The sequence below is a fragment of the Enhydra lutris genome, unplaced genomic scaffold, assembly GCF_002288905.1.
Source record: "Enhydra lutris kenyoni isolate GAN:26980312 unplaced genomic scaffold, ASM228890v2 scaffoldscaffold96, whole genome shotgun sequence".
Lineage (NCBI taxonomy): Eukaryota > Metazoa > Chordata > Mammalia > Carnivora > Mustelidae > Enhydra > Enhydra lutris.
The window spans coordinates 3,456,644-3,483,887 of record NW_019154180.1 but is presented as its reverse complement, the minus strand read 5'-3'; the positions used below and the strand labels follow the sequence as shown (position 1 = coordinate 3,483,887).

The 27,244-nt window shown below is 52.9% G+C and overlaps 1 protein-coding gene across 1 annotated transcript; it reads right to left on the bottom strand.

Annotated features, from left to right (window-relative positions):
* Positions 1 to 191: 191 nt before the first annotated feature.
* LOC111139158 (long-wave-sensitive opsin 1) lies at positions 192 to 12,267 on the bottom strand. Its single transcript, XM_022491323.1, has 6 exons — positions 12,156 to 12,267; positions 7,947 to 8,243; positions 5,382 to 5,550; positions 4,009 to 4,174; positions 2,815 to 3,054; positions 192 to 394 (listed from the first exon to the last, which is right to left on the bottom strand). The coding sequence occupies exons 1-6, from the start codon at positions 12,265 to 12,267 to the stop codon at positions 284 to 286; spliced, it is 1,095 nt and encodes a 364-aa protein (XP_022347031.1). The 3' UTR covers positions 192 to 283.
* Between the last annotated feature and the right edge of the window lie 14,977 nt (positions 12,268 to 27,244).

Genomic DNA, 27,244 nt, shown 5'->3' with positions numbered 1-27,244 from the left:
ATATTAAAGTGTCTGAGGCTGATCTGGGAACAGTGGATCTGCAGTTCTGTCCCCCTCATGCCCTCTTGTGACCCAGTGACCAGACCCTCAGAGGCTCGGGTGTCCCCAGGCTGCAGTGGTGGCCTCTACGACTTTGTTGCTTTTGGCAAAGAGAAACTACGTTCCTTTCACAGGGATAGAGAAGGGGTGGCGGGGGGGGGTGGCAGCGAAAGTGCTGGTGCGGGGGCAGGGGTCATGTTTCCCGGCGGGAGCAGACCTTGCTGTCGCCGCGGCCGGGCGACACTCATGCAGGTGACACTGAAGACACGGACGAGGCCTCTGTCTTGGAGGCGCTGGAGAGTTCAGAGCTATCGTCCACCTTCTTCCCAAAAAGCTGCAAGATGCAGTTTCGAAACTGGCAGGACAAAAAGTGTCACTCAACAGAGCAGAAAGGGCCATGTACTCTGCTAAAAGTCATTCTTGGGGAATTCTGAGGAAGGTATTCAATAAGGGGCACCTGGATGACTGAACACCCTCTCTTCCACTATTCAGAACCCTGTACGGAGAGTAGAGGAGCCCAAGGCTGTCACTTACATGTGGCGATGGTCTACTCCTGCCTGTTCGTTCATCTGAGTCGTTTAATTCAGAGTATGATGGTGACTGTCGTGGGTCAGATTGTGACTCTGCTCCCCATGTCCCAGAGCTATGTTCGAGTCCTAACCAGAGCCTGTGAACATGACCTTATTTGGAAATAGAATCCTTGTGGATGTGATTAAGATGTACATTACCATGAGGTCATGCTAGAGTAGAGTGGGCCCTAATCCAATGACTAGCGTCATTAGAAGAAGGGAATTTAGACGCAGACTCAGAGAGAAGGTCACGTGGAGGTGAAGGCAGAGATCGGGGTGGCTTGTCTACAGGCCAAGGAGCACCAAGTGTTACTGGCCACCGCCAGAAGCCAGGGTCACCCTCAGAGCCCTCAAAAGGAACCAACCTTGCCCACACCTTGACCTCAGACTTCCGGTCTTCAGAACTGGGTGAGAAAAGAGTTCTGCTGGTTTAAGCCCCCCAGTCTGTGGCACTTTGTTACAGGAGCCTCAGGAAGCTGGTACAAAAATCAAAGATGATGCCAGCTAAGGGGCCCGTGCATAGGATGGCCTGCCTCCAGAATGTCTGGGAAGAGACTCGGAGGCATTTCAGTGAAAAGGCATGCGATTGTCATCTCGTTTCCATTCCATCAGCTTTGAGGACACACAGAACTGGGCTGATAACAGTCTAGCCACTATCTCATGTCTTTAACCACGAGAATCTTCCAGCATCAGGAGGGCCGCCATCTTTGCTGCTTGGCCCTAAAGAGATCTGGAATGTATTCATTTCTCAGATTAAGTCTCATGTCATCACTGAGCTAACCACAGTGCCTTGAGAATGCAGATCAGAGGCATCTCCTGTACATTCCAGGCTTATTCTTGACTACCTCCAGCTCCCTCCAACATCGAAACTCTCACAAAGAAAACACACAGTTACTGAAATCAATAACACAAGAAATGGGCCAAATAGCGGAATTCATTTAGCTGAGGAATTCATTCGACATCCACCTCCTGAGTACCCACTCTGTGCCAGACTGTGTTCCAGAGGGGATCAACAGTGGAGAAAAAGAGTAACGTTCTCTGTCCTCATGGAGCACCATTACGGAAAACTCTCTCTGAATGCAGCAGGAAGAGATGACAATGTGGAAAGGGTGAAAGCAAAGTTTGAAAGCCTGGTGGGGTCCAGAAGTGCAGAAGTCTTGCCTAGGAGAGGGAGTTCTGGAAGGGGAGGATGGAAAGACTCAAGTAAACATAGTACAAGTCAAGATGGCCTAGGCTTTCATAAACAAAAGCCAGACTTAACAAGAGACCCTCGGGAAAGCCAGGAAACAGGAGTCAGGGCTAGAGCTACACTCGAGGTATTGAGGGGCCAGCAATGGAGTCCTGGGGAATCAACTCCAGCACTGGTCCTACTTAATACTTGAACATGACCCAAAGAGTGTGTGCTCAATGAACTCTACAGGGAGTCAGGGCCGGGCCAGAGGGCGTGGAGCCATGGGCCAACCATGAAATGGAGGAACAGAGAAGAGCTAGTTGGGAGGAATGGGAGTTGGGTCTGGTGTAGTGCAAGGCCCCCTCGAGGGTGGTATTTCTGGCCCATGGACCTTTCTGGTCACCATCAAGTCACACGCCCACAGCTGTGCCTTAACGAAGTAGATCTGATGGATTTGAGGAAGAATGGGGCAAATCATACTCAGAAGGTGTGGAGCCTCAGTGGTCCCCTGTAACCTACTGTGAGGTCTAGGGGTCCTGGGCGGTTCACAGCTGAGGCTCCACGTGCCAGCCCCTGATGGCCACCGTGTGCCGAGGCCTTGGGCAGGCACAGCATGTTCCCCTGAACTAACCCATAAAGTCACCGAAGCCACATGTCAGTCAGCCAAGCAGGGCCTCTTGAAGGGTTTAAAGATGGACAGACAGATGACAATTAAGAGGAGAGTTGTGCTTATAAAGGCAAAACGGGCACAGGCAGGGTAAACGGAGACATGTTCAGGCATTCCCTGGGTGTTCGAGCTTCAGGATGGCCCTGAAGCCAAGGGAAGGGAAGGGTAGCAGCATACCGGATGCCCTGTGGTGCCCACCCTTGGGTTGAGACCCTGGAAGAATCCAGAGCGGGGGCTTAGCTGAGCTTTCCCTGGTTGTTGTCCTAGAGGTCATTAACAGGGTCCCCCAGACATGATTCCAGGTGGGGGCCCTCCCTGGGCTCTTCTGCAGTCAATTTCTAGCTTGTCCTGCCGATGATGTGACTTACCTGCCGGTTCATAAAGACATAGATTATGGGGTTGTAGATAGTGGCACTTTTGGCGAAGTAGGCTGGCAGGGCAGCCACCAGGGGGTGGAAGGCGTAGCCAGGGTGGGCAGCGGCGAAGCATGCAAAGAACGCGTAGGGCCCCCAGCAGACACAGTACGCAAAGATCATGACCACCACCATGCGCGTCACCTCCTTCTCCGCCTTCTGGGTGGACTCAGATTCTTTTTGCTGCTTTGCCACCTGGGGGAGACAGAGATTCATGCCTCGAGCTGGGGAGTGGAAGAGTCCCTCTGGGCTCCTACCCCAGGGGACTCTATGGCTATTGTTGGGCAGTAAGTCAAGAAGTCAGCACCCGGATGGAGAGTGATGGAGAGAGGGCGATGGGCCCACCCGTGCCGGTCAGTGGCCAGCTCTCACCTGAGGGAGGCCACAGCTTGGCTTAGGCCGGACAGGGCCGGCCTTGAGGGAGACTTGGAGGTGGCACACAGCTGGCCCTGGAGAAGAGGGCCTCAAGCCAGGGCCTTCCAGGCTCTTGGCTTAGCTGGGCTAAGCCACACAAAAGGAGATCGGGAAGGAGCCAAGGAGGCCATTCTTAGTCTCACACAGTCCCTTACCAGTGTGTCCCCTCCAGCGCTCAGGTCTGACGGGCTGAGCGGGAGGAGACCCAGAGGCTGGACACTGCCTGTGGTGGGCAAGGACACAGCCCAGAGCTAACATGGCTCAAGCCATGGTTGGATTCCTGCGCGAGGCAGCTAGGTTGCCTCTGATCCCCAACTGCCTGTGGGGCTGCGGGTGGGCAAGTGGGGCAGGGGCACATCACAGGCTGAAGGCAGGGAGCTTGTGGCCTTCATTCTAGAAAGACCTTATGGATACAGCTGGCTGCACGGGACTCCCTGGGAAAGGCCAGCTTCCCCCCCAGAGGGGAACCATCCTGGGTCAGGTAGGAAATACAGCTCTGCTTCCTTATTGGGCCCCACGTGAAGGGGGGCTGTCCCCTCCCATCTCGCAGGGGCAAGGATAAGGGAGCCCGGGCTGCAGGGGCTGCTCCCAAGGAACTGCAGGGTTCCTGTGTGGTTTGGGGGCAGGAGAGAGGACTGGGTGATCCTCTGTGCCAGCCCTAAGCTTTCTGGCCCTCAGGATCCTGCCAGGCCAGGGGGGTGGGTGCGGGGAAGCCTGGAGGGTTTGGGGGCTTACTGCGCGGATGGCCAGCCACACTTGGAGGTAGCAGAGTATGATGATACTGAGCGGGATGATACAGCACGTGATCATCAGGACGATCATGTAGGACTGCACCCCCGGGTACGAGCTGCCACTGAACACGTCTGGGCCACACGACGTCTTCAGGCCATGGGGCCAGTACCTGCAGAGAAGGGCTGGCAGCCTGTCCTGACGCAGGCGGGGTGGCCTGGGAACCCCTCAGGCCAGGCGCACCACCGACCTGGGTGGCAAGATGGCTGGGTTTTGTTTTTTTTTTTTTAAGCTCCATCCATTTATTTTAGAGAGGGGGGAGGGGCAGAGGGAGAGGGAGACGGAATCCTTAAAGCAGCTCCCTGCTCATAGCAGGGCGAACACGGGGTTCCATCCCGGGAGCCTGAGACCACGACCTGAGCCGAAACAAGAGTCAGCTGCTCAACGGACTGAGCCAGGCAGGGGCCCCTGGATTGTTTGGTTTCAAAAATTATGGTGAAATTCACATGACATGAATTAACCATTTTTGAGACGAGCAGTTCAGTGGTGTTTGGTGCAATCACCGCCTCTAGTTCTCCAGCACCTTCATCGCCCCCAAAGGAAACCCGTGGGTAGGATTTTGGTAAACCTTTGTCCAGTTCTAGGTCTCATAGCCCCTTCTTCTTCTTTTTTTTTTTTTTACGATTTTATTTACTTATTTGACAGAGAGAGATCACAAGTAGGCAGAGAAGCAGGCAGAGAGTCGGGGGGAAGCAGGCTCCCTGCTGAGCAGAGAGCCCGATTCGGGACTCGATCCCAGGACCCTGGGATCATGACCTGAGCTGAAGGCAGAGGCTTTAACCCACTGAGCCACCCAGGCACTGCTACCCCTTCTTTTTTTTTTTATTGTGGTAAAGTGCTCATAACATCTGAGTCCCCAAAGAAGCGGCCTGGCCAAGACACAAATGACCTACAGGCCCAGCTATACAGACAACCCAAGCAAGCCTCTGAAAGGGAGGCCCCTCGGAATGTTCGAGAAAGAGGCCTGGGGCAGAGTGGTTTAAGGGGCCCTGCTTTCACTTACAGCTCCTCCCAGGACTCGAACTCATTGCCTTTCTCTGTGTGCTCCCACGAGTGTTTCTTGATTGGGGGAAACAGACCTTTCCAGAGCCTCAGAGCCAGCCTCTGCCCAGGCAGACAGATTTATACATTTGTAGACACTGCACCCTCAGAGGGGTCCCAGGGAGAGCTGGGTCCATCCTCGCTTTATTCATGAGGTCACAGAGGCCCAGAAACAGGAAGCAATTTGCCCCAAGGTCCCAGAGGGAATCGGGAGTCTGCCCCTCCTCCACCGTCCTTCACCCTGTGCCCTGAACAAGCTGCCTTCCCAGTGAGCTCACCTGCTCCAGCCAAAGATGGGTGGGGCTGTCCACACAGCAGACCAGATCCAGGAAAAAGCAATGCCTGCAATGGCTAGTTTGGCATCAAACCTCACGTTGCCAAAGGGCTTGCAGACCACCATCCACCTCTCCCAGGAAATGATGGCCAGGGACCAGAGACCCGTGATCCCTGCAGGGGACAGAAGGCAGATGAGGGCTTTGAGCCTCCAAAGTCCCTCCTTCCATCCAGACCAGCCGACACCTACCTGCAACACTGAATTCTCCCCAAAAGTGTATTCGGGTCCAGGGGGCAGTGGGTGTCTTGCTCAATTCCTCTGACACCCCCTTTCCCCATTCTTTCCTCTCAGACCAGTGCCATACCGCTTCCTAGCTCTCTTCCCGTTGGCCACCAGCCCTTCTTCGGACGCCGATGCCCCTCCCGATGGCCACACCCACACCCACGTGACTGCACTGAGGTGCTGTGGTCCCAGCCGAGGGCAAGGAAACATGACATGTCCAGCGACCTGTGCCCCTTCTGCCACTCTGCACGTTTGCTTAGGCTCCCAGATCTCCCACCACTGCCCACCACCTCGCAGGTGGAGATGGTGTCTTCCTGTCCTGCTTACACGCTGGAGGTCTGTGGGCAGCATTCAGGGCTCCATGAACTGGGGCAGGAAAAAAGACAGCGTTGTTTGTGGTAACCTCTAGTGGACACTGGGCATTTCCTTCCGTTATTAGCACAGCGGCATTAGCAATGCCTGGGACTTGGTCACTTTCCAGAGGCGGCAGACATTTCCCAATATCACCACATTCCTTTGCACTTGGCAGTTTCAGGGGCTGTCCGGCCGGATCCAGTTATCCGGTACTTGAATAAAGAGCGGTATCATTCATACTTCTAAATAATACGTTTGCTAATAATTTTAATAAAGGACTATGCCACTAATCAATATTTAATACTTTGATTATTATATTTCAGTATCACTGGATTCCTTTGTAATCCTATGCATCTTGTCATGCACGTTGGTAAACATTCTCCCGAGGAGGGGTCCCCAGGCTCCTTGGCACCCTGTGACTCGAAAACAGACCTCAGTCAGAGACAGAAGTGAGTGGGGACTCCTGACAGAACCAGAGACCGATCCAAGTGGAGATAAAGGTGCACTGAGCACTTGGAACTGGGGATGGATTTTCTCTGCTTCACCTTCCCTGGGCAGCCCTGTCTGTAGCTTTGGGAAAGTGCTGGGCCGTCATCCGTAATGAGAGGCAGTTAGATATGGGGGGGACAGCGTGTGACCCTGCACAGTGAGCTTCACCTCGCCCCCAAGTCCTGCCCCCATTTTACAGATGGGAAAATGGAGGCGCGGTGTGGTAACCTAATTCAGTGGCATTCACTGCGCGAAGAATTCGAATCTGGGGCCAGGGACCCCCCCTCCTTCCCCAGGCCCTTGCCGTCCTTGTGTCTTTGTTTTCTCTTCTAATCTCCACTTCCTCGGAATGCGAACTGGAGATCAGTTTACGTAGCAATTAGGCAAACCCAAGGTGGATGTGGGAACCAAGGACCCAGGAATGATGACCAGATGGTTCTGGGAAGCTTCTCAGACAGAAGAGCTGGTGTGACAGCCGGGGGCCTGGAGACACAGGCTGCGTGTGCCAAGCCCCGTGGCCCTTAGGCTCTCTGTTTTCTTGGATGGGCACCGAGCTGCAACCCTCAGGCCTCTGTTCTTTCATGGGGGCCTGGCCCAAGAGCTCCCGGAGGGGATCTCAGCCTCAGCGGGCCTGCCTGTCCTCCTGTTCCTTGTAGGTCCCAGAGAAAGAAACCTGGCCTTATGGCAGCCCCTCCCACCTGGAACCCCACGTGTGCAGGTCCAGCTCCCGCTCTAGCCTCCGCACCCCTCCTTCTGTCAAGTGCCGGCGGCCCCCGGCTCTCCTTCCTCGACTGTCTGATCCCAGCTCCCCGCTTGTCTGGCTGACTTCAGATTCAGGTCCTCCATTGTCTCCTCCAGCTCCTCTGAGAGAACTGGTGGTGCCATGTGTTCACATCTGGGATAGGGACCCCTCTCGCCAGGACTTGGAACGATCTCAGGGCGGGGTCCCTATACTCTTGCGCCCAGCACGTGGCCTCTTCTTTGCGGATGTCGACCCGGACAGAGCCAAGGCCCACAGAGGTGTTAGTGATGGGGGTGGGGAAGGGGATCTGGGATCTAGTTTCAATATTCCAAGAGCTCGAATGGGACGTGCTTCCTTCCCTGGAGAAAGCTGGCACAGGTGAGCTAAAGGGCACATGTCCCTGACCTGAGCACAAGTTCTGTTTGCCGTGACCAGAGCCCTTCCCTCCCACATGATTCTGGGATTGTCTGGTGCTGTAGCTGTCTCCTCCCATGCCAGCTGCACAAACAGGCCCGTCTCAGGGTAGGCACTCGGGATGCCTGCTTGCTGGACGGCAACCGCCCCACCCCATAATGATTCCAGCTTTGTTCGCCCTGCAGGTCCGTCTCCCTTCAAATATGTACCCTGGGCACACCTCGGGGATTGCAGCATGAGTGTGTCCTTTACACATGGTGGGCTGCGTCTGCCCCGAGCCTGGCTTACCACACAAGGAGACAGTGTAGCCCTCCAGGACACACAGAGGGTGGCCCAGCACGAAGTAGCCATAGATCTGGTTCACGACACTGATGGTGCTGGCAATGATGGTCTCTGCTAGGTCAGCGACTGCCAAGTTCACCAGGATCCAGTTCAGGGGGTGACGCAACTTCTTGAACCTCATGGTGGCTGCCAGCACAAGCCCGTTCGTGAAAACAGATGCAAAGACCACGAAGATCATCCAGGTGCTGGTGAGGTGGTACACCCACCTGGGAGCGATGTGATAATTGGGGCCTTCGAAGGGGCCTGCAAGGCAGGAGGCGCAGAGTGGGGACAGGAGCTGGGGACCAGCATTACCAGCTGCACAGCTATGCCCTCCCCGGCCCTCCCTGCCTCGGCAGAGCGACGCTTGTCCTCCGGAAGCTGAGAGGCAGCTCGGCCCCTCGGGACCACCGTCTCCACGCTCCTCTGTGACCTTCTAGCCGGTATCGGAGCTACCCACGTGCGCGTCCCGTTGTCCATCTCACACGCAGGTCTAGCACACAATTGGTGTTCGGAGAATGAATGAATGAGTTATGAGTCGGATTGTATCCCCCCCTAAAAGACATGTCGGAGTTCTGACCGCCAGCACGTGCGAGTGTAACCTTATCTGGACACAGGGTCTACCCAGAGGCGATCGAGTTATATGAGGTCGTTAGGGTGGGGCCCTGAGCCAACAGGACTGGGTCCCTCTAAAAGGGGGTCATTTGGAAGCAGAGATGGGCACGCAGGGGAAGGCCACGTGAGGAGGGGGACAGAGCTCGACGTGAGGCTTCCCCAAGCCCAGGAAAGCCACCGATGGCCAGTGACCACCAGAAACTAGAGGAGAGGCCTGGAGCCGACGGTCCCTCAGAGCCGCCAGGAGGAGCCACGCCTGCCCACACCTGGATCTTGGACTTCGGGCCCCCTGGTCTGTGAGGGAAGGGATTTTGCTCGTTTGAGCCACTCGGTGTGGGGGGCTTGGTCATGGCGGCCCTAGGAAATGCACACCGATGGAAAAGGAGGGCTAACTCCCCTTTACTACAACACAGTAGTTCTGCACCTCTCTGTTTCGGAAGGACCTTTTTCACCACCATCATTTTTGGCAGAATAGGGGAAGGGGTTATAAGCCAGTGCCCACCACCATCCAACAAGGCCGTGCAGCGCCTGGGAAAGCATCCACGTGGAGCCCCAGGTTTACAAGGACGCCTCCGTGGTGTGTTTCAAAAGCCCAACTCAAACCAGTTTTAGCACCGTGTATTGTGTAAGACTGTTGAATCCCAGACCTGCACCCCTGAAACAAGCAATCCATTATATGTTAGTTAAAAAAAAAAAAAGTAAGGCTTTCTTGGGTCCCCTGGCTATGAGCAATGGGGTAGATCTTGCTCCCCCCGCCAGCACAAGTGGACCCCACAGCAACCACGGCTCCCTGGGACCAGACCCCTGAGTACCGAAGGCCTGCGTGGTACCAGTCTCTGTGCAGAAGGAAGCAGAGGGAAACAATGGGGTTGCTGATAGACTGGGGAACGGAGAACATCCCCCCCAAATTGCCAACAGACTGTCCCCGGAAACTACAGCGGGTCAGTTTGAGAACAGCAGCTGGAACTGGGAGGTGTTTGGAACACTCTGGCTTGGGGATAATTTCAAAATGAGGCCACCAGAGCATCCTTCCCAGACAGTCCATCGAGTCCAAATTGGGCAGGGCAGGGACAAGAGGGGACAAGGCAGTGTGCGGTGGGGGAGGGGAGAGGAGGGCTCTGAAGGTGGGAAGTCACAGAGGAGGGTCATCTACAGGACGAATTTCGTACAGAAATGGGTATCACAGTGAACTCACAGGAGAACAGGTTCTAAAGAAAATTCTGCGGGGAGGGAATTAGGTGTGAGGGCAGACAAGGAAGCAAGATTTCCTTGAATAGACCTTGTTCTCTAGATTTTAATGTGGAATCTTGTAAGTATTTTATTACATAATTTAAAAACAACATTAAATTTTAAGGTGCCCGGGTGGCTCAGTGGATTAAAGCCTCTGCCTTCGGCTCAGATCATGATCCCAGGGTCCTGGGATCGAGACCCGCATCGGGCTCTCTGCTCAGCAGGGAGCCTGCTTCCTCCTCTCTCTCTGCCTGCCTCTCTGCCTACTTGTGATCTGTGTGTGTGTGTCAAATAAATAAATAAAATCCTTAAAAAAATAAAAATAAAAACAACGTTTAATTTTAAAAAAGTAATCCCAGAAAATCCAAAATAAAACAAACAAAACTAAATGCATATCCAGTCAGAGGCATAATCACATAGGAAGGGATTATTCTAAAGGACTTGAACTGGAACTGGAACATTAGATTATTCTAAAGGACTTGGAAAGACAGTAGATAAAAAGACCTGTCCAACAGCTAAGTTTTGGGTAATCACATTGTTGATGGCAGTGTTGGTGTCCTTATTCTGAAACCGTTGTGAGTGTCTTTGAGATCAAGCAAATGAGTAATTAAATGATATTCTAATTCTTCCAGGCAAAGCCCTTGAGAATAGGATTCCTAGTGGGAGGAAAGGAGACACAGAGGTTTCTCCGCTGGGAAACCAAGTCATGACTTTGGAATCGGAGCAATAAAAAGAAAGAAGGGGCGTTTCTCTCGCCTTTCCTATACACACTGTGCCCCTGGGGAGCCCAAGAGTCGATGAGGGCATTCTTCCCTCTGTCAAAGTACTCTAGCTATGGATGCACGTGGGGTAAAGGAACCAGAATGAGAGCAGCTGCCAACACCCCAGGAAAAGGGACGCCCTCCTAATGGAGAGCTGTTGCCGAAACACCCAGCGGATCGAACTGGCCTCCAAGCAGATCTTCTGAGTTTGCACAAACGTAATGACAAACGAGGTGGGGGAAGCCACCCGTGGGAAACCGCCGGCGAAGTCTGAAGTGGACGAGCCCAGGGACGAGCGACCCCTTTCCTTCAACAAATCAGTTACAAGGAGGTAGAGGGGGAGCCTCGAAATTCAAAGAGGATGAGAAGAGAGCGGTCAATCTGAGCGTGGCTCAAGCAAAGGGAGAACAAAATGTGTGACTTTTCTTTCAATACTGACTAGGAGATTGGATGATACCGAGGCGATGTTACCTTCTGAGTGTGACAACGGCGCTGCGGTTACGCTTCTAAAGAGTCCTTTTCCCTGAAGATTTGCAGAGGAAAGGGTGTGATATCTCAGACCTGCTTCTGGAAATCGGGGTGAGGGGCGTTACACACTGGCCTCCGCTTCAGTCCGTACTTGAGTTTGGGGATTGGACAAAACGGAACCTCAGGCCTCAGTGAAGCCCTAGGGTCCTCCGGGGAGAGCACTGTCCTCCACCAAGGACATGGCGGGATGTGGACAATCGGGTCAGTGCAAACTTCGGGGGTCTCAGTTAGTTCGGCCCAGGAACCCTGGCTGTCAAGGAGCTGGTGTGGCTTCTGGACACCACGGCATGTGAGACATTCCCGAAGGAACAGATGGTCTTTGGTTTGGAGGAGCGACTGGGGAAGTGGGGCCAGGGGCCGGGGTCATCGGTGTCCTCAGCTCTTTCCAGGGCTTGCGTGCAGAGCTCTCGGACTGGCCCACTCCCAGGGCATAACTCACGCTGCCCCTGCAGAGGAAGAGCCACCCTGGGAGCCACACGAGCCTCGTCCCCAAGAAGGCACAGCCAAAGGCTGCGGGCGCCGGGCGCATGGTTGGACAAGATGACTTCCGCTGTCCCTTCCAACCCTAAGCTTGGAGAAGTCACTCACCCTCCTCCGGGTCAGCTGCCCAGCCTCCCACTCCCACTGTTTGCCTCCTTTTGGCTTCGGGAGAAGCTTCCCCAGGAAGCTCAGGGCACTGCATCCAGATAGATGCACCAGAACTGAATGTAATGAATGCTTGTTGGCAGCTTGGGACCGCAACAAAATAGGTAGTGAATGTCCCTGGGACAGGGATTCTCAAAAGGTCTGGGAAGTCTGTGTGGTTTGAAAATGCTGGTTCCATATTGTGGTGTCCTTTTATAATCAGAAAGCCCCCCCCCCATTTCACGTCATCATAAAGATTAAGCGAGAAGACCATCTCGGCTGAGGACGATGCGCGGAAGAGAAGTCTCGCAACGGGGCTGGGAGGCCAGCGGCCCCCTGTGTGGCCACTAAGGCCCAGTGTCCCTGGAAGGCTGCTCCAGCCAGTGTGACCCAGCCTTCACAGTGCCTGCTCGCTCACCTCTGGTGGCATTGCTGTTGGTGTAGGTGAAGATGCTCGCCTGGGTGCTGTCCTCGTAGCTGGGCTGCGGGTGTCCACCTGCAAGCCTTTGGGGGCCCCACCGCTGGGTCATGGCTCCAGAAAGCCGTGTCCTCAGTGCCTGTCAGCCCTGGTACTGCCTGGGGGTCATGGCGCTTTATACCGGCCCGTGGGATCAGCCCAGGCTTCCTCACCTTAAAAGCTCCCAAACCCTTCCCCACCTGATCTCTTAATTGGGCCTGGGACTTAGACCTCCTCCTCCCCCACCCCTTGCCTCCTGGCTCCTAAGATGAGCCTGCAAGGGCGGCTCAGAAGGATTTTCTGGGAACCCAACTCGGAGCCCCCAGCTTGCGCAGGTGGCTGTGGGAGCTGCCATGGGCCCTCACCCGTGTTCACACTCCCTTTCCTCCCTACCGTCTGGCACTCGCTCTTAGGTCAGCTGGACTCAAGACCTCTGGATTGTGGCGTGGGGTAGTGAAGCAGCCCAGAGCCTAGACCTGCCTTTCCCGCCGGGTTTGCCACAGAGCCCTGGGAGGTGCCGTGCTGAGGCCTGGAAGGGGGGCCCCGAGGGTCAGGCCATCTCACGGACTCAAGTGGATGCCAGCTGTGCTAGCGGGGCTCCCCGAGGAAGGGGGACTGGCGTGAGGCGGGGAGAGGCTGCACTGCGCATCTTGCTTTCCAGTGCCTGCTCCCCCTTGCTCCCCGCGCTCCGCATGAGCTACGTCAGCAGAGGGCTTGTGGGGCGGCAGGGGCTCATGGGGGAGCCCCCGAAGGCGCCCACACGCATTCACATTCCACCTGCTCAAGTCTCTGTCCCCTGAGTTCATAACCTTTCCTTGGACCACTCCCGACCACACCTCCTTCAAAGCAAACCTGTCAACAGAGGGTTCCGCCGGGCCGCCGCCTGGGCCTGGCCGCGCTCCAGTGACATGCTGATCGCCCACGTCCGCAGCCCTTGTCCCCGTCTACAGGGGAGCACATCTTCTCTCATGGGTCCTGCCGGCTCCTCTCTACACAGTCCTGAAATTCAGCTGCCTCCGTCACCTCTTTTGGGCTGGCCTGAAACTCAGGAAAGCCAAGACCTGGGCACATGACTTCACCTCCCTACTCTCAGTGCCATGACTCAGCAGCACCCCAGGCTGCGGCTCCTGGTGACATGGCTGCCGCTGCAGGTGGTGGAGGGAAAGCCTTGGCTGCCTCCCTGGGGGCCGGAGCTCCGTGGGGCCCCAGGGTGGCCACCCAGAGTGAGAATGGCTCCTAGCATGGGTCAGCGTCTGCCGCATGCCTGGGGCCAGGCTAGGAACTCCGTGTGGCATCGAAGGAAGGAGTCCTGACCACAGTCTTGCCAGGCCTCACTGGCAGCCTGGAAAGCTGGGCTCACTGCCCCGGGGTAGGTGGACAGCCCAGGGAACGCGTCCCCAGCACTTACACTCCTAGATATCTGCTGAAGAGAAGTGAAGATATATGCTCCGGACGTGTATGGGGACACTCAGAGCAGCACTGCTCACCGGAAGCCAAAATGTAGAAACAGGAGAAAAATGAATGAATGAACAGAGCGCGGCCTGGCCGTGCAGCGGGGCGCCGTGCACCATAGCCAGGGACAGAGCCCCGGCCGCGGCGCCAGAGCCGGCCTGCGGAGTAGGACCCAGAAATCCCCATAGTGGATGCTTCCACGGAAAGGAAATGTCCAGAAGAGGCAAGTCTGCGGAGACAGAAAACAGATGAGTGGTTGCCAGAGGCGGGGGTGGGGGTGGACAGCGGGGAGTGACTGCTCCTGGGAACAGGGGTTTTTTTTGGGGGGTGATGGAAATATTCTAAAATTTGGCTGTGAAGCCGCAGCCCCAGTGGAAAGCAGCCTGGCGACTCCTCATATGGCCCAGCGGTACTTCCAGGAACTACCCAAGAGAATGCGAAGTGGGGGCAGCTTGCATGAGCACAGCAGGTTCAAGGCGCCTTGTGAGGCGCGGGCCTCATAGCGTAGCTTGATGTGACAAGGTTTTGTGACTTCCCGGTTTACACCTTTCCCTCCTCCTGGGTCCCAGGGAGCTTTGTCTGCCCGTACCCCACCAGGGTCAAAGAATCAGAGCCTGTGAGAATGTCGGAACTAAAAGTGGACCTCCTGGGGGCACCTGGGTGGCTCAGTCTATTGGGCAACTGCCTTCGGCTCAGGTCATGATACTGGGGTCCTGGGATCGAGTCCCACATTGGGCTCTCCGCTCAGTGGGAAGCCTGCTTCTCCCTCTGCCTCTGCCTCTCCTCCAGCTTGTACTCTCTCTCTCTCCCTTGCTCACTCTCTGTCCCTCAGATGGGTAAATAAAATCTTTAAAAATATAAAAATAAAAGTGGATCTTCTCTGAGGTCACCACCGAACCTGGCCCCTTCTGAGCACCAGACATGGGATGGCCGCTGCCCAGCACCACCAGGGACTGGCAGGATGGCCTTGGACGGGCCGACCCCTCCCTCTCAGGCCAGGTTCACCCTCTTTCTGCGGGGAGATGACCAATCCTGCCTGCCCCCGACCCCACCAGATGACCAGGGACATCCAGGGCCACCCTGTTGTGTGGAAGGGACCATCTCAGTGGGGGTCTGGCAGAACTGAAGCAGGATGTGTGCGGGAGCCTCCCTCTTGGGCCCCAGAGCTGGCCCTTGTTTAGATTACCCTGATGACAGAGCTGGGTCTGCCCGAGGACCCGGGGAGGGGGCGGGGGGAGGCGGAGGCCAGAGGAGCTGGAGTCAGTGGTGAGCCCTGGGCTGTCACATCGCTGGGAGTGGGGTGCTAATTGATGATTAGGGCTAACAGAAGATCAAGTCTCATTTTAGCGTAAAGCAGATTACTGCCCCGGAAAGTCACCTAGCACCTGGACGCCCACGTGCGCTTCCTGAGGCCCGCACTGGGTCCCCAGGGAGGGACACTGGAGAGGGGGATGAGTCCGAGGAGTTGGGCCAAAATACGCGGAGCAGCAGGAGGCACAGGAAGGGGAGGGGCCTCTCACAGCCGAGGGGCTCAGGGCTCTGGAGGGCCACTCTGCGCGCCAGTCGCCAGTCGCCACACCCTCGCTGCCAGGCTGCAAGAGGTACTCTGACCCCGCTGCTCCCAAGCAATGTGGCGTGGGGGTGCCGAGTCCGCGCCCTGCATCCCGCAGGCCAGCGGCTGTGTCAGAAACAGCTCAGGCTACAGGGCAAGGGACTGTTGGCTCATTTGTCTGTGACGTTTTTGTGTGTGCGATGAAACGTACATCAGGTCAAATTTCCCATGTGCACCACTTGCACGTGTACAGCACAACACACCGTCCGTCTCCAGCACACTTCCCGTCGTCCCAAGCCGGAACTCTGTCCCCATTAGACACTGCCACCTCCCCACAGCCCCCAGCGCCTCACAGAGGTGGGCTCCTACGGTGTGGTGTCTGTCCTTTCGTGTCTGCTTTCTCTCAGCTGGCGTAACATTTTCGAAGACCATCCATTTCCTTTGACGTTCAAATAGATTTACATACATCGACTTTTAATTTTTATGTGGCCAAATGCAACTCCGTTTCCTTTTTGGTTTTTTGGTTGGAAAAGTTCTCCCATTGTGAGTTCCTCAGAGATCCGCCAACACGTACCATGTGTAGAAAGTCCAAAGGCAAGGGTTGGACAGTTTCCCCGTTCCTGTGACTGTCCCATGGCATCTGCTCACCTCAGAACCCGACAACAAGCAGATTTGCTTCACCCTCCAGCTGACCAAGTCCCCCTCCGGCCAATGTCCCCTTTGTGATCCAATCTCCATTCTCTTCAGCTCAGGCCCCTAATCTCCCCCCATCTGCTGTGGGCCTCCTGGAGCGCTGTCACGCCTTCCCTCTGTGACCTTGAGCAAGTCAGTCACCATCTCTGAGCACGTGTCCTTATCAGCAAGAGGGCATGACACGTACTTGCTGTAAGGCTTGAAGGAGATCATCCTTTGGGAAAGTTCCAGCACAGTATTTGGTAAAGAGAATTCAGTCAACCATGCATTCCACAGATAGTCATCGAGCACCTGGTGGGGCCAGGGAACAAACGCATGGACATCCCTGCGTCTCACAACTGCCGTTCTAGCAGGGGAAGAGAAAGTGACCACCAGACATCATAAGTAAGCTGTGACAAGTAGGATGGAGAACAGGAAAAGGGAAACGGGACACAGGGGTTGGGGGTGGCAGGGTAGAAAGGGAACGGGTGTCCATTTTCATAGGGCATCCGGGGTGCCTCTCTGAGAAAAGGCTATGGGAACAAAGACTTAAAGGAAGGAAGGAGGGGGCCATGTAGAGATCTGAGAAAGACAACCCAGGAGAGAACCAGCAAGTAAGTGCAAAGACCCTGGGGCAGGAACATGCCTGGAATGTTCAAAGAACAGTATCCTCCCTGTTCTGGAGACCAGGGTAGCAGGAGCAGAGTGAGTGGAGACTAGAAAGAAGAAAGGTCAGAGAGGGAACGGCAGCCAGAGCATGTGTGTCCCGGAGTCCATTTTCCACATGTTGGCTTTCACTGGGAATGACGCACAAAGCCCTGCACGATTTTCAGGGAACCGTGACACGATGTGACCTGGCTGCTGTCCTGAGAGGGGAAACAACTGAGGCAGAAGTGGGGCAATCGGGTGAGAAGCACTCAGGGGGTGCAGGTGAGAGACAGTGATGGCTTCACCAGGGAAGGGCCAGGCCAGCAGGATAGGCAGGAGTGTCAGGTCCCCGGAAGCTTCTGCAGGTAGAGCAAACAGGATTTCCTGGGTGGCATCGGCGGAAGCAGTTGGAGAAAGGGAGGAGCCAAGGCCGACTCCAGAGTTTGCAGCTTGAGCAACTAGGACGGAGGTTGTCCTCAGCCGAGAAGTCGGGGCCACGGGCAGTGGGGGTTCGGCTGGCGGAGGGAGGCTGTGAGCACCAGGAACGCAGGTGTAAACCGCCAATGTCAGGAACAAACAGGGCCTGTCCCTTTGACCCACAGATGTTACTCAAAGAGACTATGCGGAACAACTTATCCCAATCGATGTGAACATTTGGGTGAAAAGGACCAACTTCTAGAAGAACCCTAGCTTACCAAAATGGGCTCAAGAAGTAGAAAATCTGAAGAGTTCTGCATCTACGGAGACGCGGAAGCCCTGATCACAAAACTGGCCACGAGCGGTGTCTCTCTTCAGTTTCTGGGCCCTACAACCTTGTTAGTTTTCAAGCCTCGTTTGTATTGCCCTCCCCAGTAAGCCTCGGACCTTTGTGGCTCATCCCCGGAGGTCTTTGTATCCACACAAACAGAATCAATAAGTCCCCGCTGAAACTTTTGGTGTAAATATCTGAAATTTGAATGGATTGAAATTCACCAGGCCTCCACTGCTAAGGAACACACGTTTTGTTCACTTACACTATTGGGACAGTTTCCTCCAGAAAACCCTACTGGGTTTGTGTTGCTTCACTTTCCCTTTCTTCATTTCTGGTTCCTTGTCTTTTTGAATCCATTTTTCCTGTTTTTACTTGGAGAAAAAGAAGTATTTCTTTCCATTCTGGTCCATAGTTACAATCTAGTTCAAAGCCAATCCTTAAACCGTATCTAGTTTCTGCTGTAATTTAAAACCATTTCATGTTTGTGTATAAAGAGCCTTCAAAAAGATATATTCTACAAAAGCAGTGACAAAAGAACAAATACTGTATGATTCCACTTATATGAGACCCCTAGAGAAGTCTAAGTCCTAGAGACAGAAGTAGAAGGGTGGGTGCAGAGGGCTGGGGGAGGGGGGAATGGAGAGTTTGTGTTAAATGGCTACAGAGTTGCAGTTTCGGGGCACCTGGGTGGTTCGGTGGGTTAAAGCCTCTGCCTTCAGCTCATGATCTCAGGGTCGAGCCCCGCGTCGGGCTCTCTGCTCGGCGGGGAGCCTGCTTCCTCCTCTCTCTCTGCCTGCCTCTCTGCCTCCTTGTGATCTCTGTCTGCCAAATAAATAAATAAAATCTTTTTTTAAAAAAGGAGTTGCAGTTTCACACAATGAAGAAGTCGGCAAGCTCGGCTGCACAAAGTTTAACGCTACTGAATTGTACTCCAGGAAATGATCAAGATTGCAAAGTTTATGTTATATGTATTTAACCACAATTAAAATTAGAAAATATATATTCTCCATTATATTAACTCCATCGCAGCCTATAGTGAACACAAGTGTCTGCCTGGCAACATGAAAGTGGTAAAAGTCCCCCTTGGGAACAGCAGATCACATCACGGGAGATGTGCTCCCTCAGGTCCACGTGTAAGAGAACTCCCGAGGAACACAAAGACGTCCTTAAACTGTTCACACTGAGCTGTCTAATAGGGCAACTCGAGTGTCTCTAACTGTGGCACTCTACTTCGCAGGTGTCAGTGTTCCTATGGGCGCCGCCGCAAACAGGCCGAGCCCGCGTTTGACTTTGGGCTTGAAGCTGCGCTCGGCCAGGGCCCGTCACTTCGTAACTCTCGGGCGTTGGCTGGAGCAGCCTGTGTGCCCATGAGGCCCAGGGGAGCCTAGGGTGGGAGGAGGACCGGAGCCGCAAGCCCGGCACTGAGGGTTCTCTTTTCCCGTTAGCATTGCAAACTGGCTTCTTTATAACCCAGGTCAGAGAAAATGAGCAGTTCGGTTTACAAATCCTGGTCTTCAGGGTAAGAGGAAGGGGAGAGATGGGATAGTGCATGCTGACTGGCAAATTCGATCTGAACTCTAGGTTTAAACCCATGCGTATATGGGGGCGCCTGAGTGGCTCTGGCAGTTGAGCTCCTGACTCTTGGTCTCAGCTCAGATCTTGATCTCTGGGTAGTGAATTCAAGCCCCACGCTGGGCCCCACGCTGGGAGTGGAGGCTGGGGGGTTGGGGAACAAATCCGCAGGTATAGGTTATACATGGTGTTCACACGTCCCAGGACTGTCTGTCCAAAGAGGGTCAAGGTGAGCCTGGAGCATCTCCGCTGGCCCAGAACCCGTGGGCGAACGGCAAGGGGGCACGGGAGCCAGCTCGGGGAGAGTCCCCCGGCCAAGCCTGGGACAAACTGAGCCTCAGAAAGGATTCCTGGAAGGAACGGAGTCTGTGCGCGGTCTGACTGCCCCACGGCGCGCCAAGTGGATCTGGGCTTGGAGAGACTTGTTTTCCCAACAGGCGGCTCTGGCCGGGGACCCCGGGGAGCGGAAGGGGCCGCCCCCGCCGCGCTCTAGCTCTCGGGCGCCCTCTGCTGGCGTCGCCGAGCGCCTCGCCCCGGCCGCTTCCGTTTCCGCCTCTGCCGAGCCTGCACAGCGCCCGCCTCTGCCCCGCTCCTTACCACGTCTGTCCCCGGCTGTCCCCGTGCAGGGTCGGGCCGCGTCCTGCAAGAGCAGATCCTGCTCGGGGCGTCCCGAGGGCCAGTGGCGCGCAGAATTTCACTTGAGTCTAGTAGTGGCCTCTGGTCGTACAGGTCCCCGGTTGCCGGTTGTGCTTCCCGCTTTCAGTAGATTGGGGGGGGCGGCTGTGGCAGGGCGTCCCTGGTCCTTTCGAAGCGGGGGAGTTCGGGTTTTCTGCTGCCTTCCTACTCCTACCGGAACTCAGAAAGCTATTTCCTTATCTTTTTTTTTTCTAACTGACTTTTAGATTGTGGTAAAGTACACACGAAATTTACCACTGGGACCATTTATAGGTGCATTAGTACATCCTCGTTGCCTTTATTGTCTTTTTCTTTTTTGTACTAAGATCATTAATTCAACTCGTGGTCCAGTTAATTGGTTTCTTACTTTCATTCTCACAGACGGTGGGAATTGAACAAAGGCTTACACGATATACATGCAGTTAACATTATCATCAAGATGTGCCTGGACGATATGGTTCCCTTTGACTGGCCGCCACTGATAAGGAAAGATATTCCAAATAGAAGCCCTGGGTGAATCCATTTTACCAGTAGTGGGTCCTGCCGCTCAGGGTCCCTTGTTTTCAGTGTGTGTGTACTCCCTTTATCTGTTGCCGTGTGTTCTTTATCTGTCCTGCCTTTTTTACACAGCATGGCAAGACGTATGTTTCATTTCCATTGTTCTAGAAATGGTTTTGCTGCCTCTGAGTTGGAACCGAGGACGAAAAGCTTGACCCCGACGGGTCTGACTGGCCGGATCCCTCCCTCTCCGGTGGAGCGGCTTGCTCACGTCGCAAGTGACATTCCTGGTGAGGTTGTGCTCACGAAATCGATTTCTCCGCTTATAGTCTAGGAGGCAAGAGGATTGACTCTGATTGACCAACACAGTTAACCACTTGGCTCGAAGCCCAGCAGCCGGCGGGGAAAGGCACAGTGTACGGCCAGCACTACGATGCTTAGGGATGATACAATGGCCTCGGTCAAGTTCTCCTTTCACTTGGTACCGCACCTGACGTTAGTTATACATGTCTCATAATTCTGCTATGGTCTGAATGTTTGTGCCCCCCCCCTTACGTTGAGATCACAATGCTCAGTGTGCTGGCATTAGGATGTGAGGCCCCTGGGAAGTGATTAGGTCATGAAGGCGGAGCCCTGGAGAATGAGATTGTGCCCTTAGAAGAGGGGCGGGAGAAAGACCTCTTCCTCTTTGGCCTGGTGAGGGCACAGTGAGAAGTCTGTGACCCAGGAGAGGACCCTCATCCTGCCGCGCTGGCCCCCTTTTCTCGGACTTCTGACCTGTCACTCCGTAAGCAACTGATTTCTGGGGTCCTGGTCTAACAGATCCCTAAAGGTGCCGAAACAGCTTTGGAAGTCAATCATGGCAAGCGGCTGGCATCTGGAGGCATGTCCTGGAAAAAGGCTACGTTGCCATGAATGGCCCTTCACGGGGGATTCTGATGAGGTTCCAGAAGTTATAGAGGAGAGATGGACAGAGATCCTTTTCAGAGCGCCTGTGGGGTCACAAGCCGGGTGTTGGTGGAAAGCAGCACGGAAATGAGGACACGCTTTGGGAAGCTGTCGGAAAGGCCAGCCTTGGGAAATGGCCAGGAACTTGGCTGAATTGTTTTGTTTTGTTTCAAGATTTTATTTATTTATTTGACAGACAGAGATCACAAGTGGCAGAGAGGCAGGCTGAGAGAGAGGAGGAAGCAGGCTCCCTGCTGAGCAGAGAGCCCGATGCGGGGCTCGATCCCAGGACCCTGAGACATGACCTGAGCCGAAGGCAGAGGCTTAACCCACTGAGCCACCCAGGCGCCGGTGAATTGTGTTCATGTGGTGCTGTCCTGTGAGTACTGGGGTTGCACACTTGCCTGAGGGAATGTCGGCAGAGAGCGAAGGTGCTGCTTGGCTCATCTTGAGTGCTGACGGCACAATTTGAGAAGAAATGGGTAAGATGGAATGGTTAATCCAAAGGGAAGCGGAACTTAAAACCTTGGGAAGATTCTCGACCTGGCCGTATTGCAGGACACGAGCAAGCATATCGGGAAGAGAACACTCAGGGCGCGGTCACGCGAGCCTCTGGTGAGGAGCCTAGTGTGGGTGCGAGAGCCCGGGTTTCATCAGGCCCCGCAGCAGGCGAACTGCCCACTGGAGCTGGAGGGGAAGGAGCCGGGCAGGCAGGAAGGCAGGCTGGGGGGCGCAGCTGGAGAGCTATTTTTCCAGACAAAGGAAGGACCCCAAAGACTCTTCAGAGATCTTCAGTGCTGCCTCTTCGGTGTGAAAGCCGGGGGTGGGGGGACATTGGGCCAAATGACCCCCGCCCAAAGCATGGGCTGCCATGTGGGCCATGCCCAGCAAAGCCATGGGGACAGGGACATGTCGGGCTCGCCACTCAGTGGGGAGTCTGCTTCTCCCTCTCCCTCTGCCTCTTGCTTGTGCTCTCTCGCTCTGTCTCACAAATAAATTAACTAAATCTTAGAAGATCCAACAACTTCAGGTTTGCTGTTGTTTGCCCCGTTGGGTTTTAGACTTGCCCGCCATCCTTCAACCCTTTCTTGCCAATCTCTCCTTTTTGGAACGGAAGTGTTTATCCTTTGCCTGTGCTGCCACTGTATTCTGGAAGTACAGAACTTGTTTGATTTAAAGGTTCACAGCTGGGGCGCCTGGGTGGCTCAGTGGCTTAAGCCTCTGCCTTCAGCTCGGGTCATGATCTCGGGGTCCTGGGATCGAGTCCCGCATCGGGCTCTCTGCTCAGCAGGGAGCCTGCTTCCCCCTCTCTCTCTGCCTGCCTCCCTGCCTACTTGTGATCTCTCTCTCTCTCTCTCTCTCAAATAAATAAATTAAAAAAAAAAAAGGTTCACAGCTGGAGAGGAATCTGCCTCAGGATGACTCAGACCTCTTACCCATTTCTGATTTATACGATGTTTAGATGAGACTTTACGCTTTGGACTTTGGAGTCAATGCTGGAGCTCATAAAGACCTTCGGGGCTGTCGGGATGGAATGCATGTATTTTGCATGTGAGAATTACATGAATTTGGGGGTTGCAGGGTCAGAATGGTAAGACAAATTCGAATGAATACAAGGCAAGGGGAATATGCTCTTGGCACAAATTCTTCTCTCAAAAGACAGGTGTGAGCTTTTGAATCCCTGTGTTGCACAAGCGTCTGAAGCTCGATCCGTGGTCCCTGCCTTCGGGTTTTCTTACGCGTTTTCTGCATTGTAATACTTCTCTCTCCGGTGGTGGGCTCCATGAAATCTAGCGTGATCCTGATATCAGTGGGCCGCCCAGGCCAGTCCGCACAAGCATAACCTTTGAAATGGAGAAAAAGAGAAAGAGCGAGAAGAAAAGATTTCGTTGTCTATGACTACTAGAAAATGGAGCACGAAGGACAATGCCAGAAATATCCTAGGACAGATAATGACAGCTGGCTCTCCCTCATCAGTTTCACTTGTTCCCTGAAAGGCCTTTGTAATTATGCCTTACTCCGCTGGTCCTGGGCCAGCCGCCTGCCCCAGGAAGTCATCTGCTTCTGGTTGGAATTGGTCCTAGCCATCCTCAGCTTTACTCCTCTGCAAGCTTTTCAGGCGTGTTTTTCAAGAACTTTTGGGCAATTCTCAGGAGCTCACATGTATTCCATGATTTGGTCTGGATCTCAAGTGTTTCCACTGACAAGCCACCCCAAAACCCCGTGGCCTAAAACAACAATCATTTGTGATTTCTTTCAAGTTTATGTGCTGACCCGAACTGGGGAGGGGGGCGGGGGGGTAGGCCCGTTCTTTGCTCTGCACCGTGTTGGTCGGGGTCCCTCATGTGACTTCATTCAGCTGGGAGCAGAGCCAAGGAGGCTGGAACCTCTGACATGGCCCCAGTCTCGTGTCTGGTGGTTGGCGCCGGCTGCCGTATGGTTCTCATTCGTGCGGCGGCTCATCTTCCACGGCTTCTCCTTGTGGCCTCTCGAGTGCGACAGCCCACACTTCTTCCCGTGCCAGTACTGACTTCCGAGAGGGAAAACACAGGAAAGGCAAAGCCTCTTCTGGAAATCACCCGGTGTCACTTGTGCCACGTTTTGTTAGAGCGAGTCGCCGGGCCGGGCCTGGGCTAGAGAAGGGGAAGTAGACTCCACCTCTGGTCGGGAAGCGGGATGCTCACACCGTACTGCAACAGGGAGCACGCAGCGGGGGCAACAGAGGTGGCCGTCTTGGGAAGCGGTCCATCCGTCCAGTGAGAAATGCTCTGTCATCCCCACATCTAAGAGAAAACCTAAGGGCCCCAAAGAAGTTATTGAGCGGTTGGCACTGAGGTCTCTGGTAGGGCCTCTGAAAGCAGCATTGCCTTCCTGAGTGTTGGTGTCTGTGTTGTCACCCCTTGATAAACCATGACACTAGCTGCTGGGCCATTTGTCTCCAACCACCTTGAGCCTGACAATCTGTCCATTTCATGTGTCACTAAAGCTGTTAATAAGAGTCTCATGCTCTACCGACTGAGCTAGCCGGGCGCCTTAAAGCTGTTAATAAACAAGGGAATTTTCAACCTTATCGCAGAGAATAGTATAATCTCAGAGAAGGTATAAAAGTCATTGTGCCAAGACCACTCGTATTAGCTCTTGTGTAAAAATAAGTGCATTTAAAAATTCATTCTAAGGGGGGCGCCTGGGTGGCTCAGTGGGTTAAATCCTCTGCCTTCAGCTCGGGTCATGATCCCAGGGTCCTGGGATCGAGCCCCACATCCGGCTCTCCGCTTGGTGGGGAGTCTGCTTCCCCCTCTCTCTCTCTGCCTGCCTCTCTGCCTACTTGTGATCTCTGTCTTTCAAATAAATAAATCTTTAAAAAAAAAATTCATTCTAAGGGACGCCTGGGTGGCTCAGTTGGTTAAGCCGCTGCCTTCGGCTCAGGTCATGATCCCAGCGTCCTGGGATTGAGTCCCACATCGGGCTCTCTGCTCGGCGGGGAGCCTGCTTCTCCCTCTGCCTCTGCTGCCACTCTGCCTGCCTGTGCTCGCTCTCTCTCTCTCTCTCTCTGGCAAATAAATAAATAAATAAAATCTTTTTAAAAAATTCATTCTAAGAAGTTATATGAGTACCAAAACAGGTTTTAAGTGTTTTTCTTTTCTTTTTTTAAGATTTATTTATTTATTTGAGAGAGAGAATGAGTGGGAGAGGCAGATGGAGACAGAGAAAATCTTTTTTAATTTATTTTTTATTTTTAAAAAGATTTTATTTATTTATTTTCAGACAGAGAGCGCGTGAACAAGCAGGCAGAGTGGCAGGCAGAGGCAGAGAGAGAAGCAGGCTCCTCGCTGAGCAAGGAGCCCAATGCAGGACTCGATCCCAGGACCCTAGGATCATGAGCTGAGCCGAAGGCAGACACTTAACCCACTGAGCCACCCAGGTGTCCTGACAGAGAAAAATCTTAAGCAGACTCCGTGCTGATCTCAGAGCCTGACACAGGGCTCGATCTTATGACCCTGAGACCATGACCTCACCTAAACCAGTGCTTGACTGACTCTACCACACAGACGTCCCAAGTGTTTTCTCATTGAAGTGAAATTCATCTAATGTAAAATTAACCATCTTAAAACGTACAGTTCAGTGGTATTTGGTACCTTCACAATGTACAATTATCACTAATTCCAGAACATTTTCTTTGTTCCAGACAGAAATCCCGCACCCGTTAGTAGTTACTTGCCATTCCCTGCTTCCCCCCGACCCAGCCCCTAGCAACCATAATGTACTTTCTGGCTCAGTGGATTTGCCTATTCTGGGCATTTCAGAGCAATGGAATTGTGTTATATGTGACCTTTTGTTTCTGGCTTCTCTCACTCAGCAGAATATTGTCCAGGTTCATTCACGTTGTAGCAGGTGTCTGAACGCCATTCCGTGTTTCAGCTGGATAACATCCAATGCGCGGCTAGACTGCATTTTGTTTACTCATTTACAAAAAGTGTTGACTCACTTTTTGATGATTTCTGCATCATGTTTTTGAGATTCGTCTGCAATGTACCATGTATCAGTATTTTATTTCTTTCTACCAGAACATATTTAAGTTCATTTTAATTAATTTAATATTTTAATTTAATAATTTAACATATTTAAATTAAATTTTAATAAATGTAGCTTTCATAATCCCATCGAGTTGTTTGTGATAACCCCGGCACACAGGGATCATGCCTCATTATTCCCCACACCGCCCGTTACTCACATGCACCGCACAGGGTGTCACCCAAGCCGGCAGAGGAGTAACCCTTGGCACTACAAAGCCTCCATCTACCAAGGCCGTGGCATGGAGACAACTCTCATCAGCATTATTAATTTGAGGACTGATCTTGGAAAAAGCCCACATCAAAGAGAGTTGTGTCCAAGCAGAGGATCAGAGGGAATGAGAGGGAAAAATGAAACAAGACAAAACCAGAGAGGGAGAGAAACCATAAAAGACTCTTAATCTCGGGAAACAAACTGAGGGTTGCTGGAGGGGAGGGGGGGAGGGGGGAAAATAAATTAATAAAAAAAAAAACCAACAAAGAGAGTTGTGAGAAGAGAATGGTCAGTTGCTTGATAAGAACATAGGTGTCCTAGAAGCAGAAACGCCCATGGCCTTGACAGTGTAACCAGAGTCACAATATTTGATAACAACCCATGGGAGAAAGTAACATGATAACCGGTAGGAATTTTAGCTCCTCCTCTAAGAAAGAGCTTTTGCTACTTGTTTTGCTGGCTTGCTTATTTTCTTATAATTGACCTCTGTTGTGAAGTAACCATGCTAAGGGGAGGCAGAGAAGCACCTCTGAACAGAATTTTGAGCTGTCCATTCCTACTAGGGTGAGAAAAACCTCTACCCTCTGGCTAGAATACCAGTGCGAAAAACTAGTGATTACATAAAGACCCAGACCTCTCTACTCTATTATACATAAGTCTTTAAAACATTTATTGACTTAATACACCTTTATATGTATTATGCAAATGTACACTTATGTACTGTCACAGTAAAGATGTACTATTGAAAGCTTTAAGACTTTAAGTTTTAAAAATGTAATTAAAACAACCAGGCATGGCACAAAACAATAATTATACCACAGTGACTTCATGAGTTTGAGTGGTATGAGGGCCAATGGGGTTTATACACAGACAACAATATAGAAGTAAAACGCATGGAGTATTTCTCCGTTCTCTGTATGAATTGTAATTCCTTTCGAGATTGTCCAGGTAGAGATTACTTGCTAACCGCCTCAATTTATTATTCACCCAAGGTCGCCAAGTCAATGGATTAAGAAATGATAAGTAGGCTGACGTTGAAGAGCAATACAATTGCAGTTGGTGAATAAAGGAGTACTCACTACACAAAGTGGAGTAACGTTGTGGGACGACACACTTCCTGCTATTACACTCACTAACTACAGCTACTTAATGTAAGAAGTGATGACTTATCCGGTGTACAGCATAAGTATCATGAGTTTAGAAAGTTCCACTTAATAAAGCATCTTGTAAGAAATGAATAATAAATACATCTCAAATCTTGCAAAAACCAATGTAGTGTTCATGTGATATTTTATACTGTAATAAGATCGGGGAGAAGACAAACCATCTTTTAAATGAAAATTAACAACACTATTCAAGGGTTTACCTTGAGAAGTATTGAAGGAGCTTGGGAGTTTTAGATGGTTTTCTTGGCTTTATTTTACCAAGTGGAGTACAGCTAAAGTGAGGACTTCATAAGTGGGGTCCAAAACTTTTAATCACAAATAATGAGAGGTC

Coding starts and splice junctions, on each gene's coding strand:
- LOC111139158 (XM_022491323.1), bottom strand. CDS start 12,267: ATGACCCAGCGGTGGGGCCCCCAAAGGCTTGCAGGTGGACACCCGCAG. Junction 8,244..12,155: donor CAACAGCAATGCCACCAGAG/GTGAGCGAGCAG, acceptor CCTGCCTTGCAG/GCCCCTTCGAAGGCCCCAAT. Junction 4,175..5,381: donor CCCATCTTTGGCTGGAGCAG/GTGAGCTCACTG, acceptor CCTTCTCTGCAG/GTACTGGCCCCATGGCCTGA.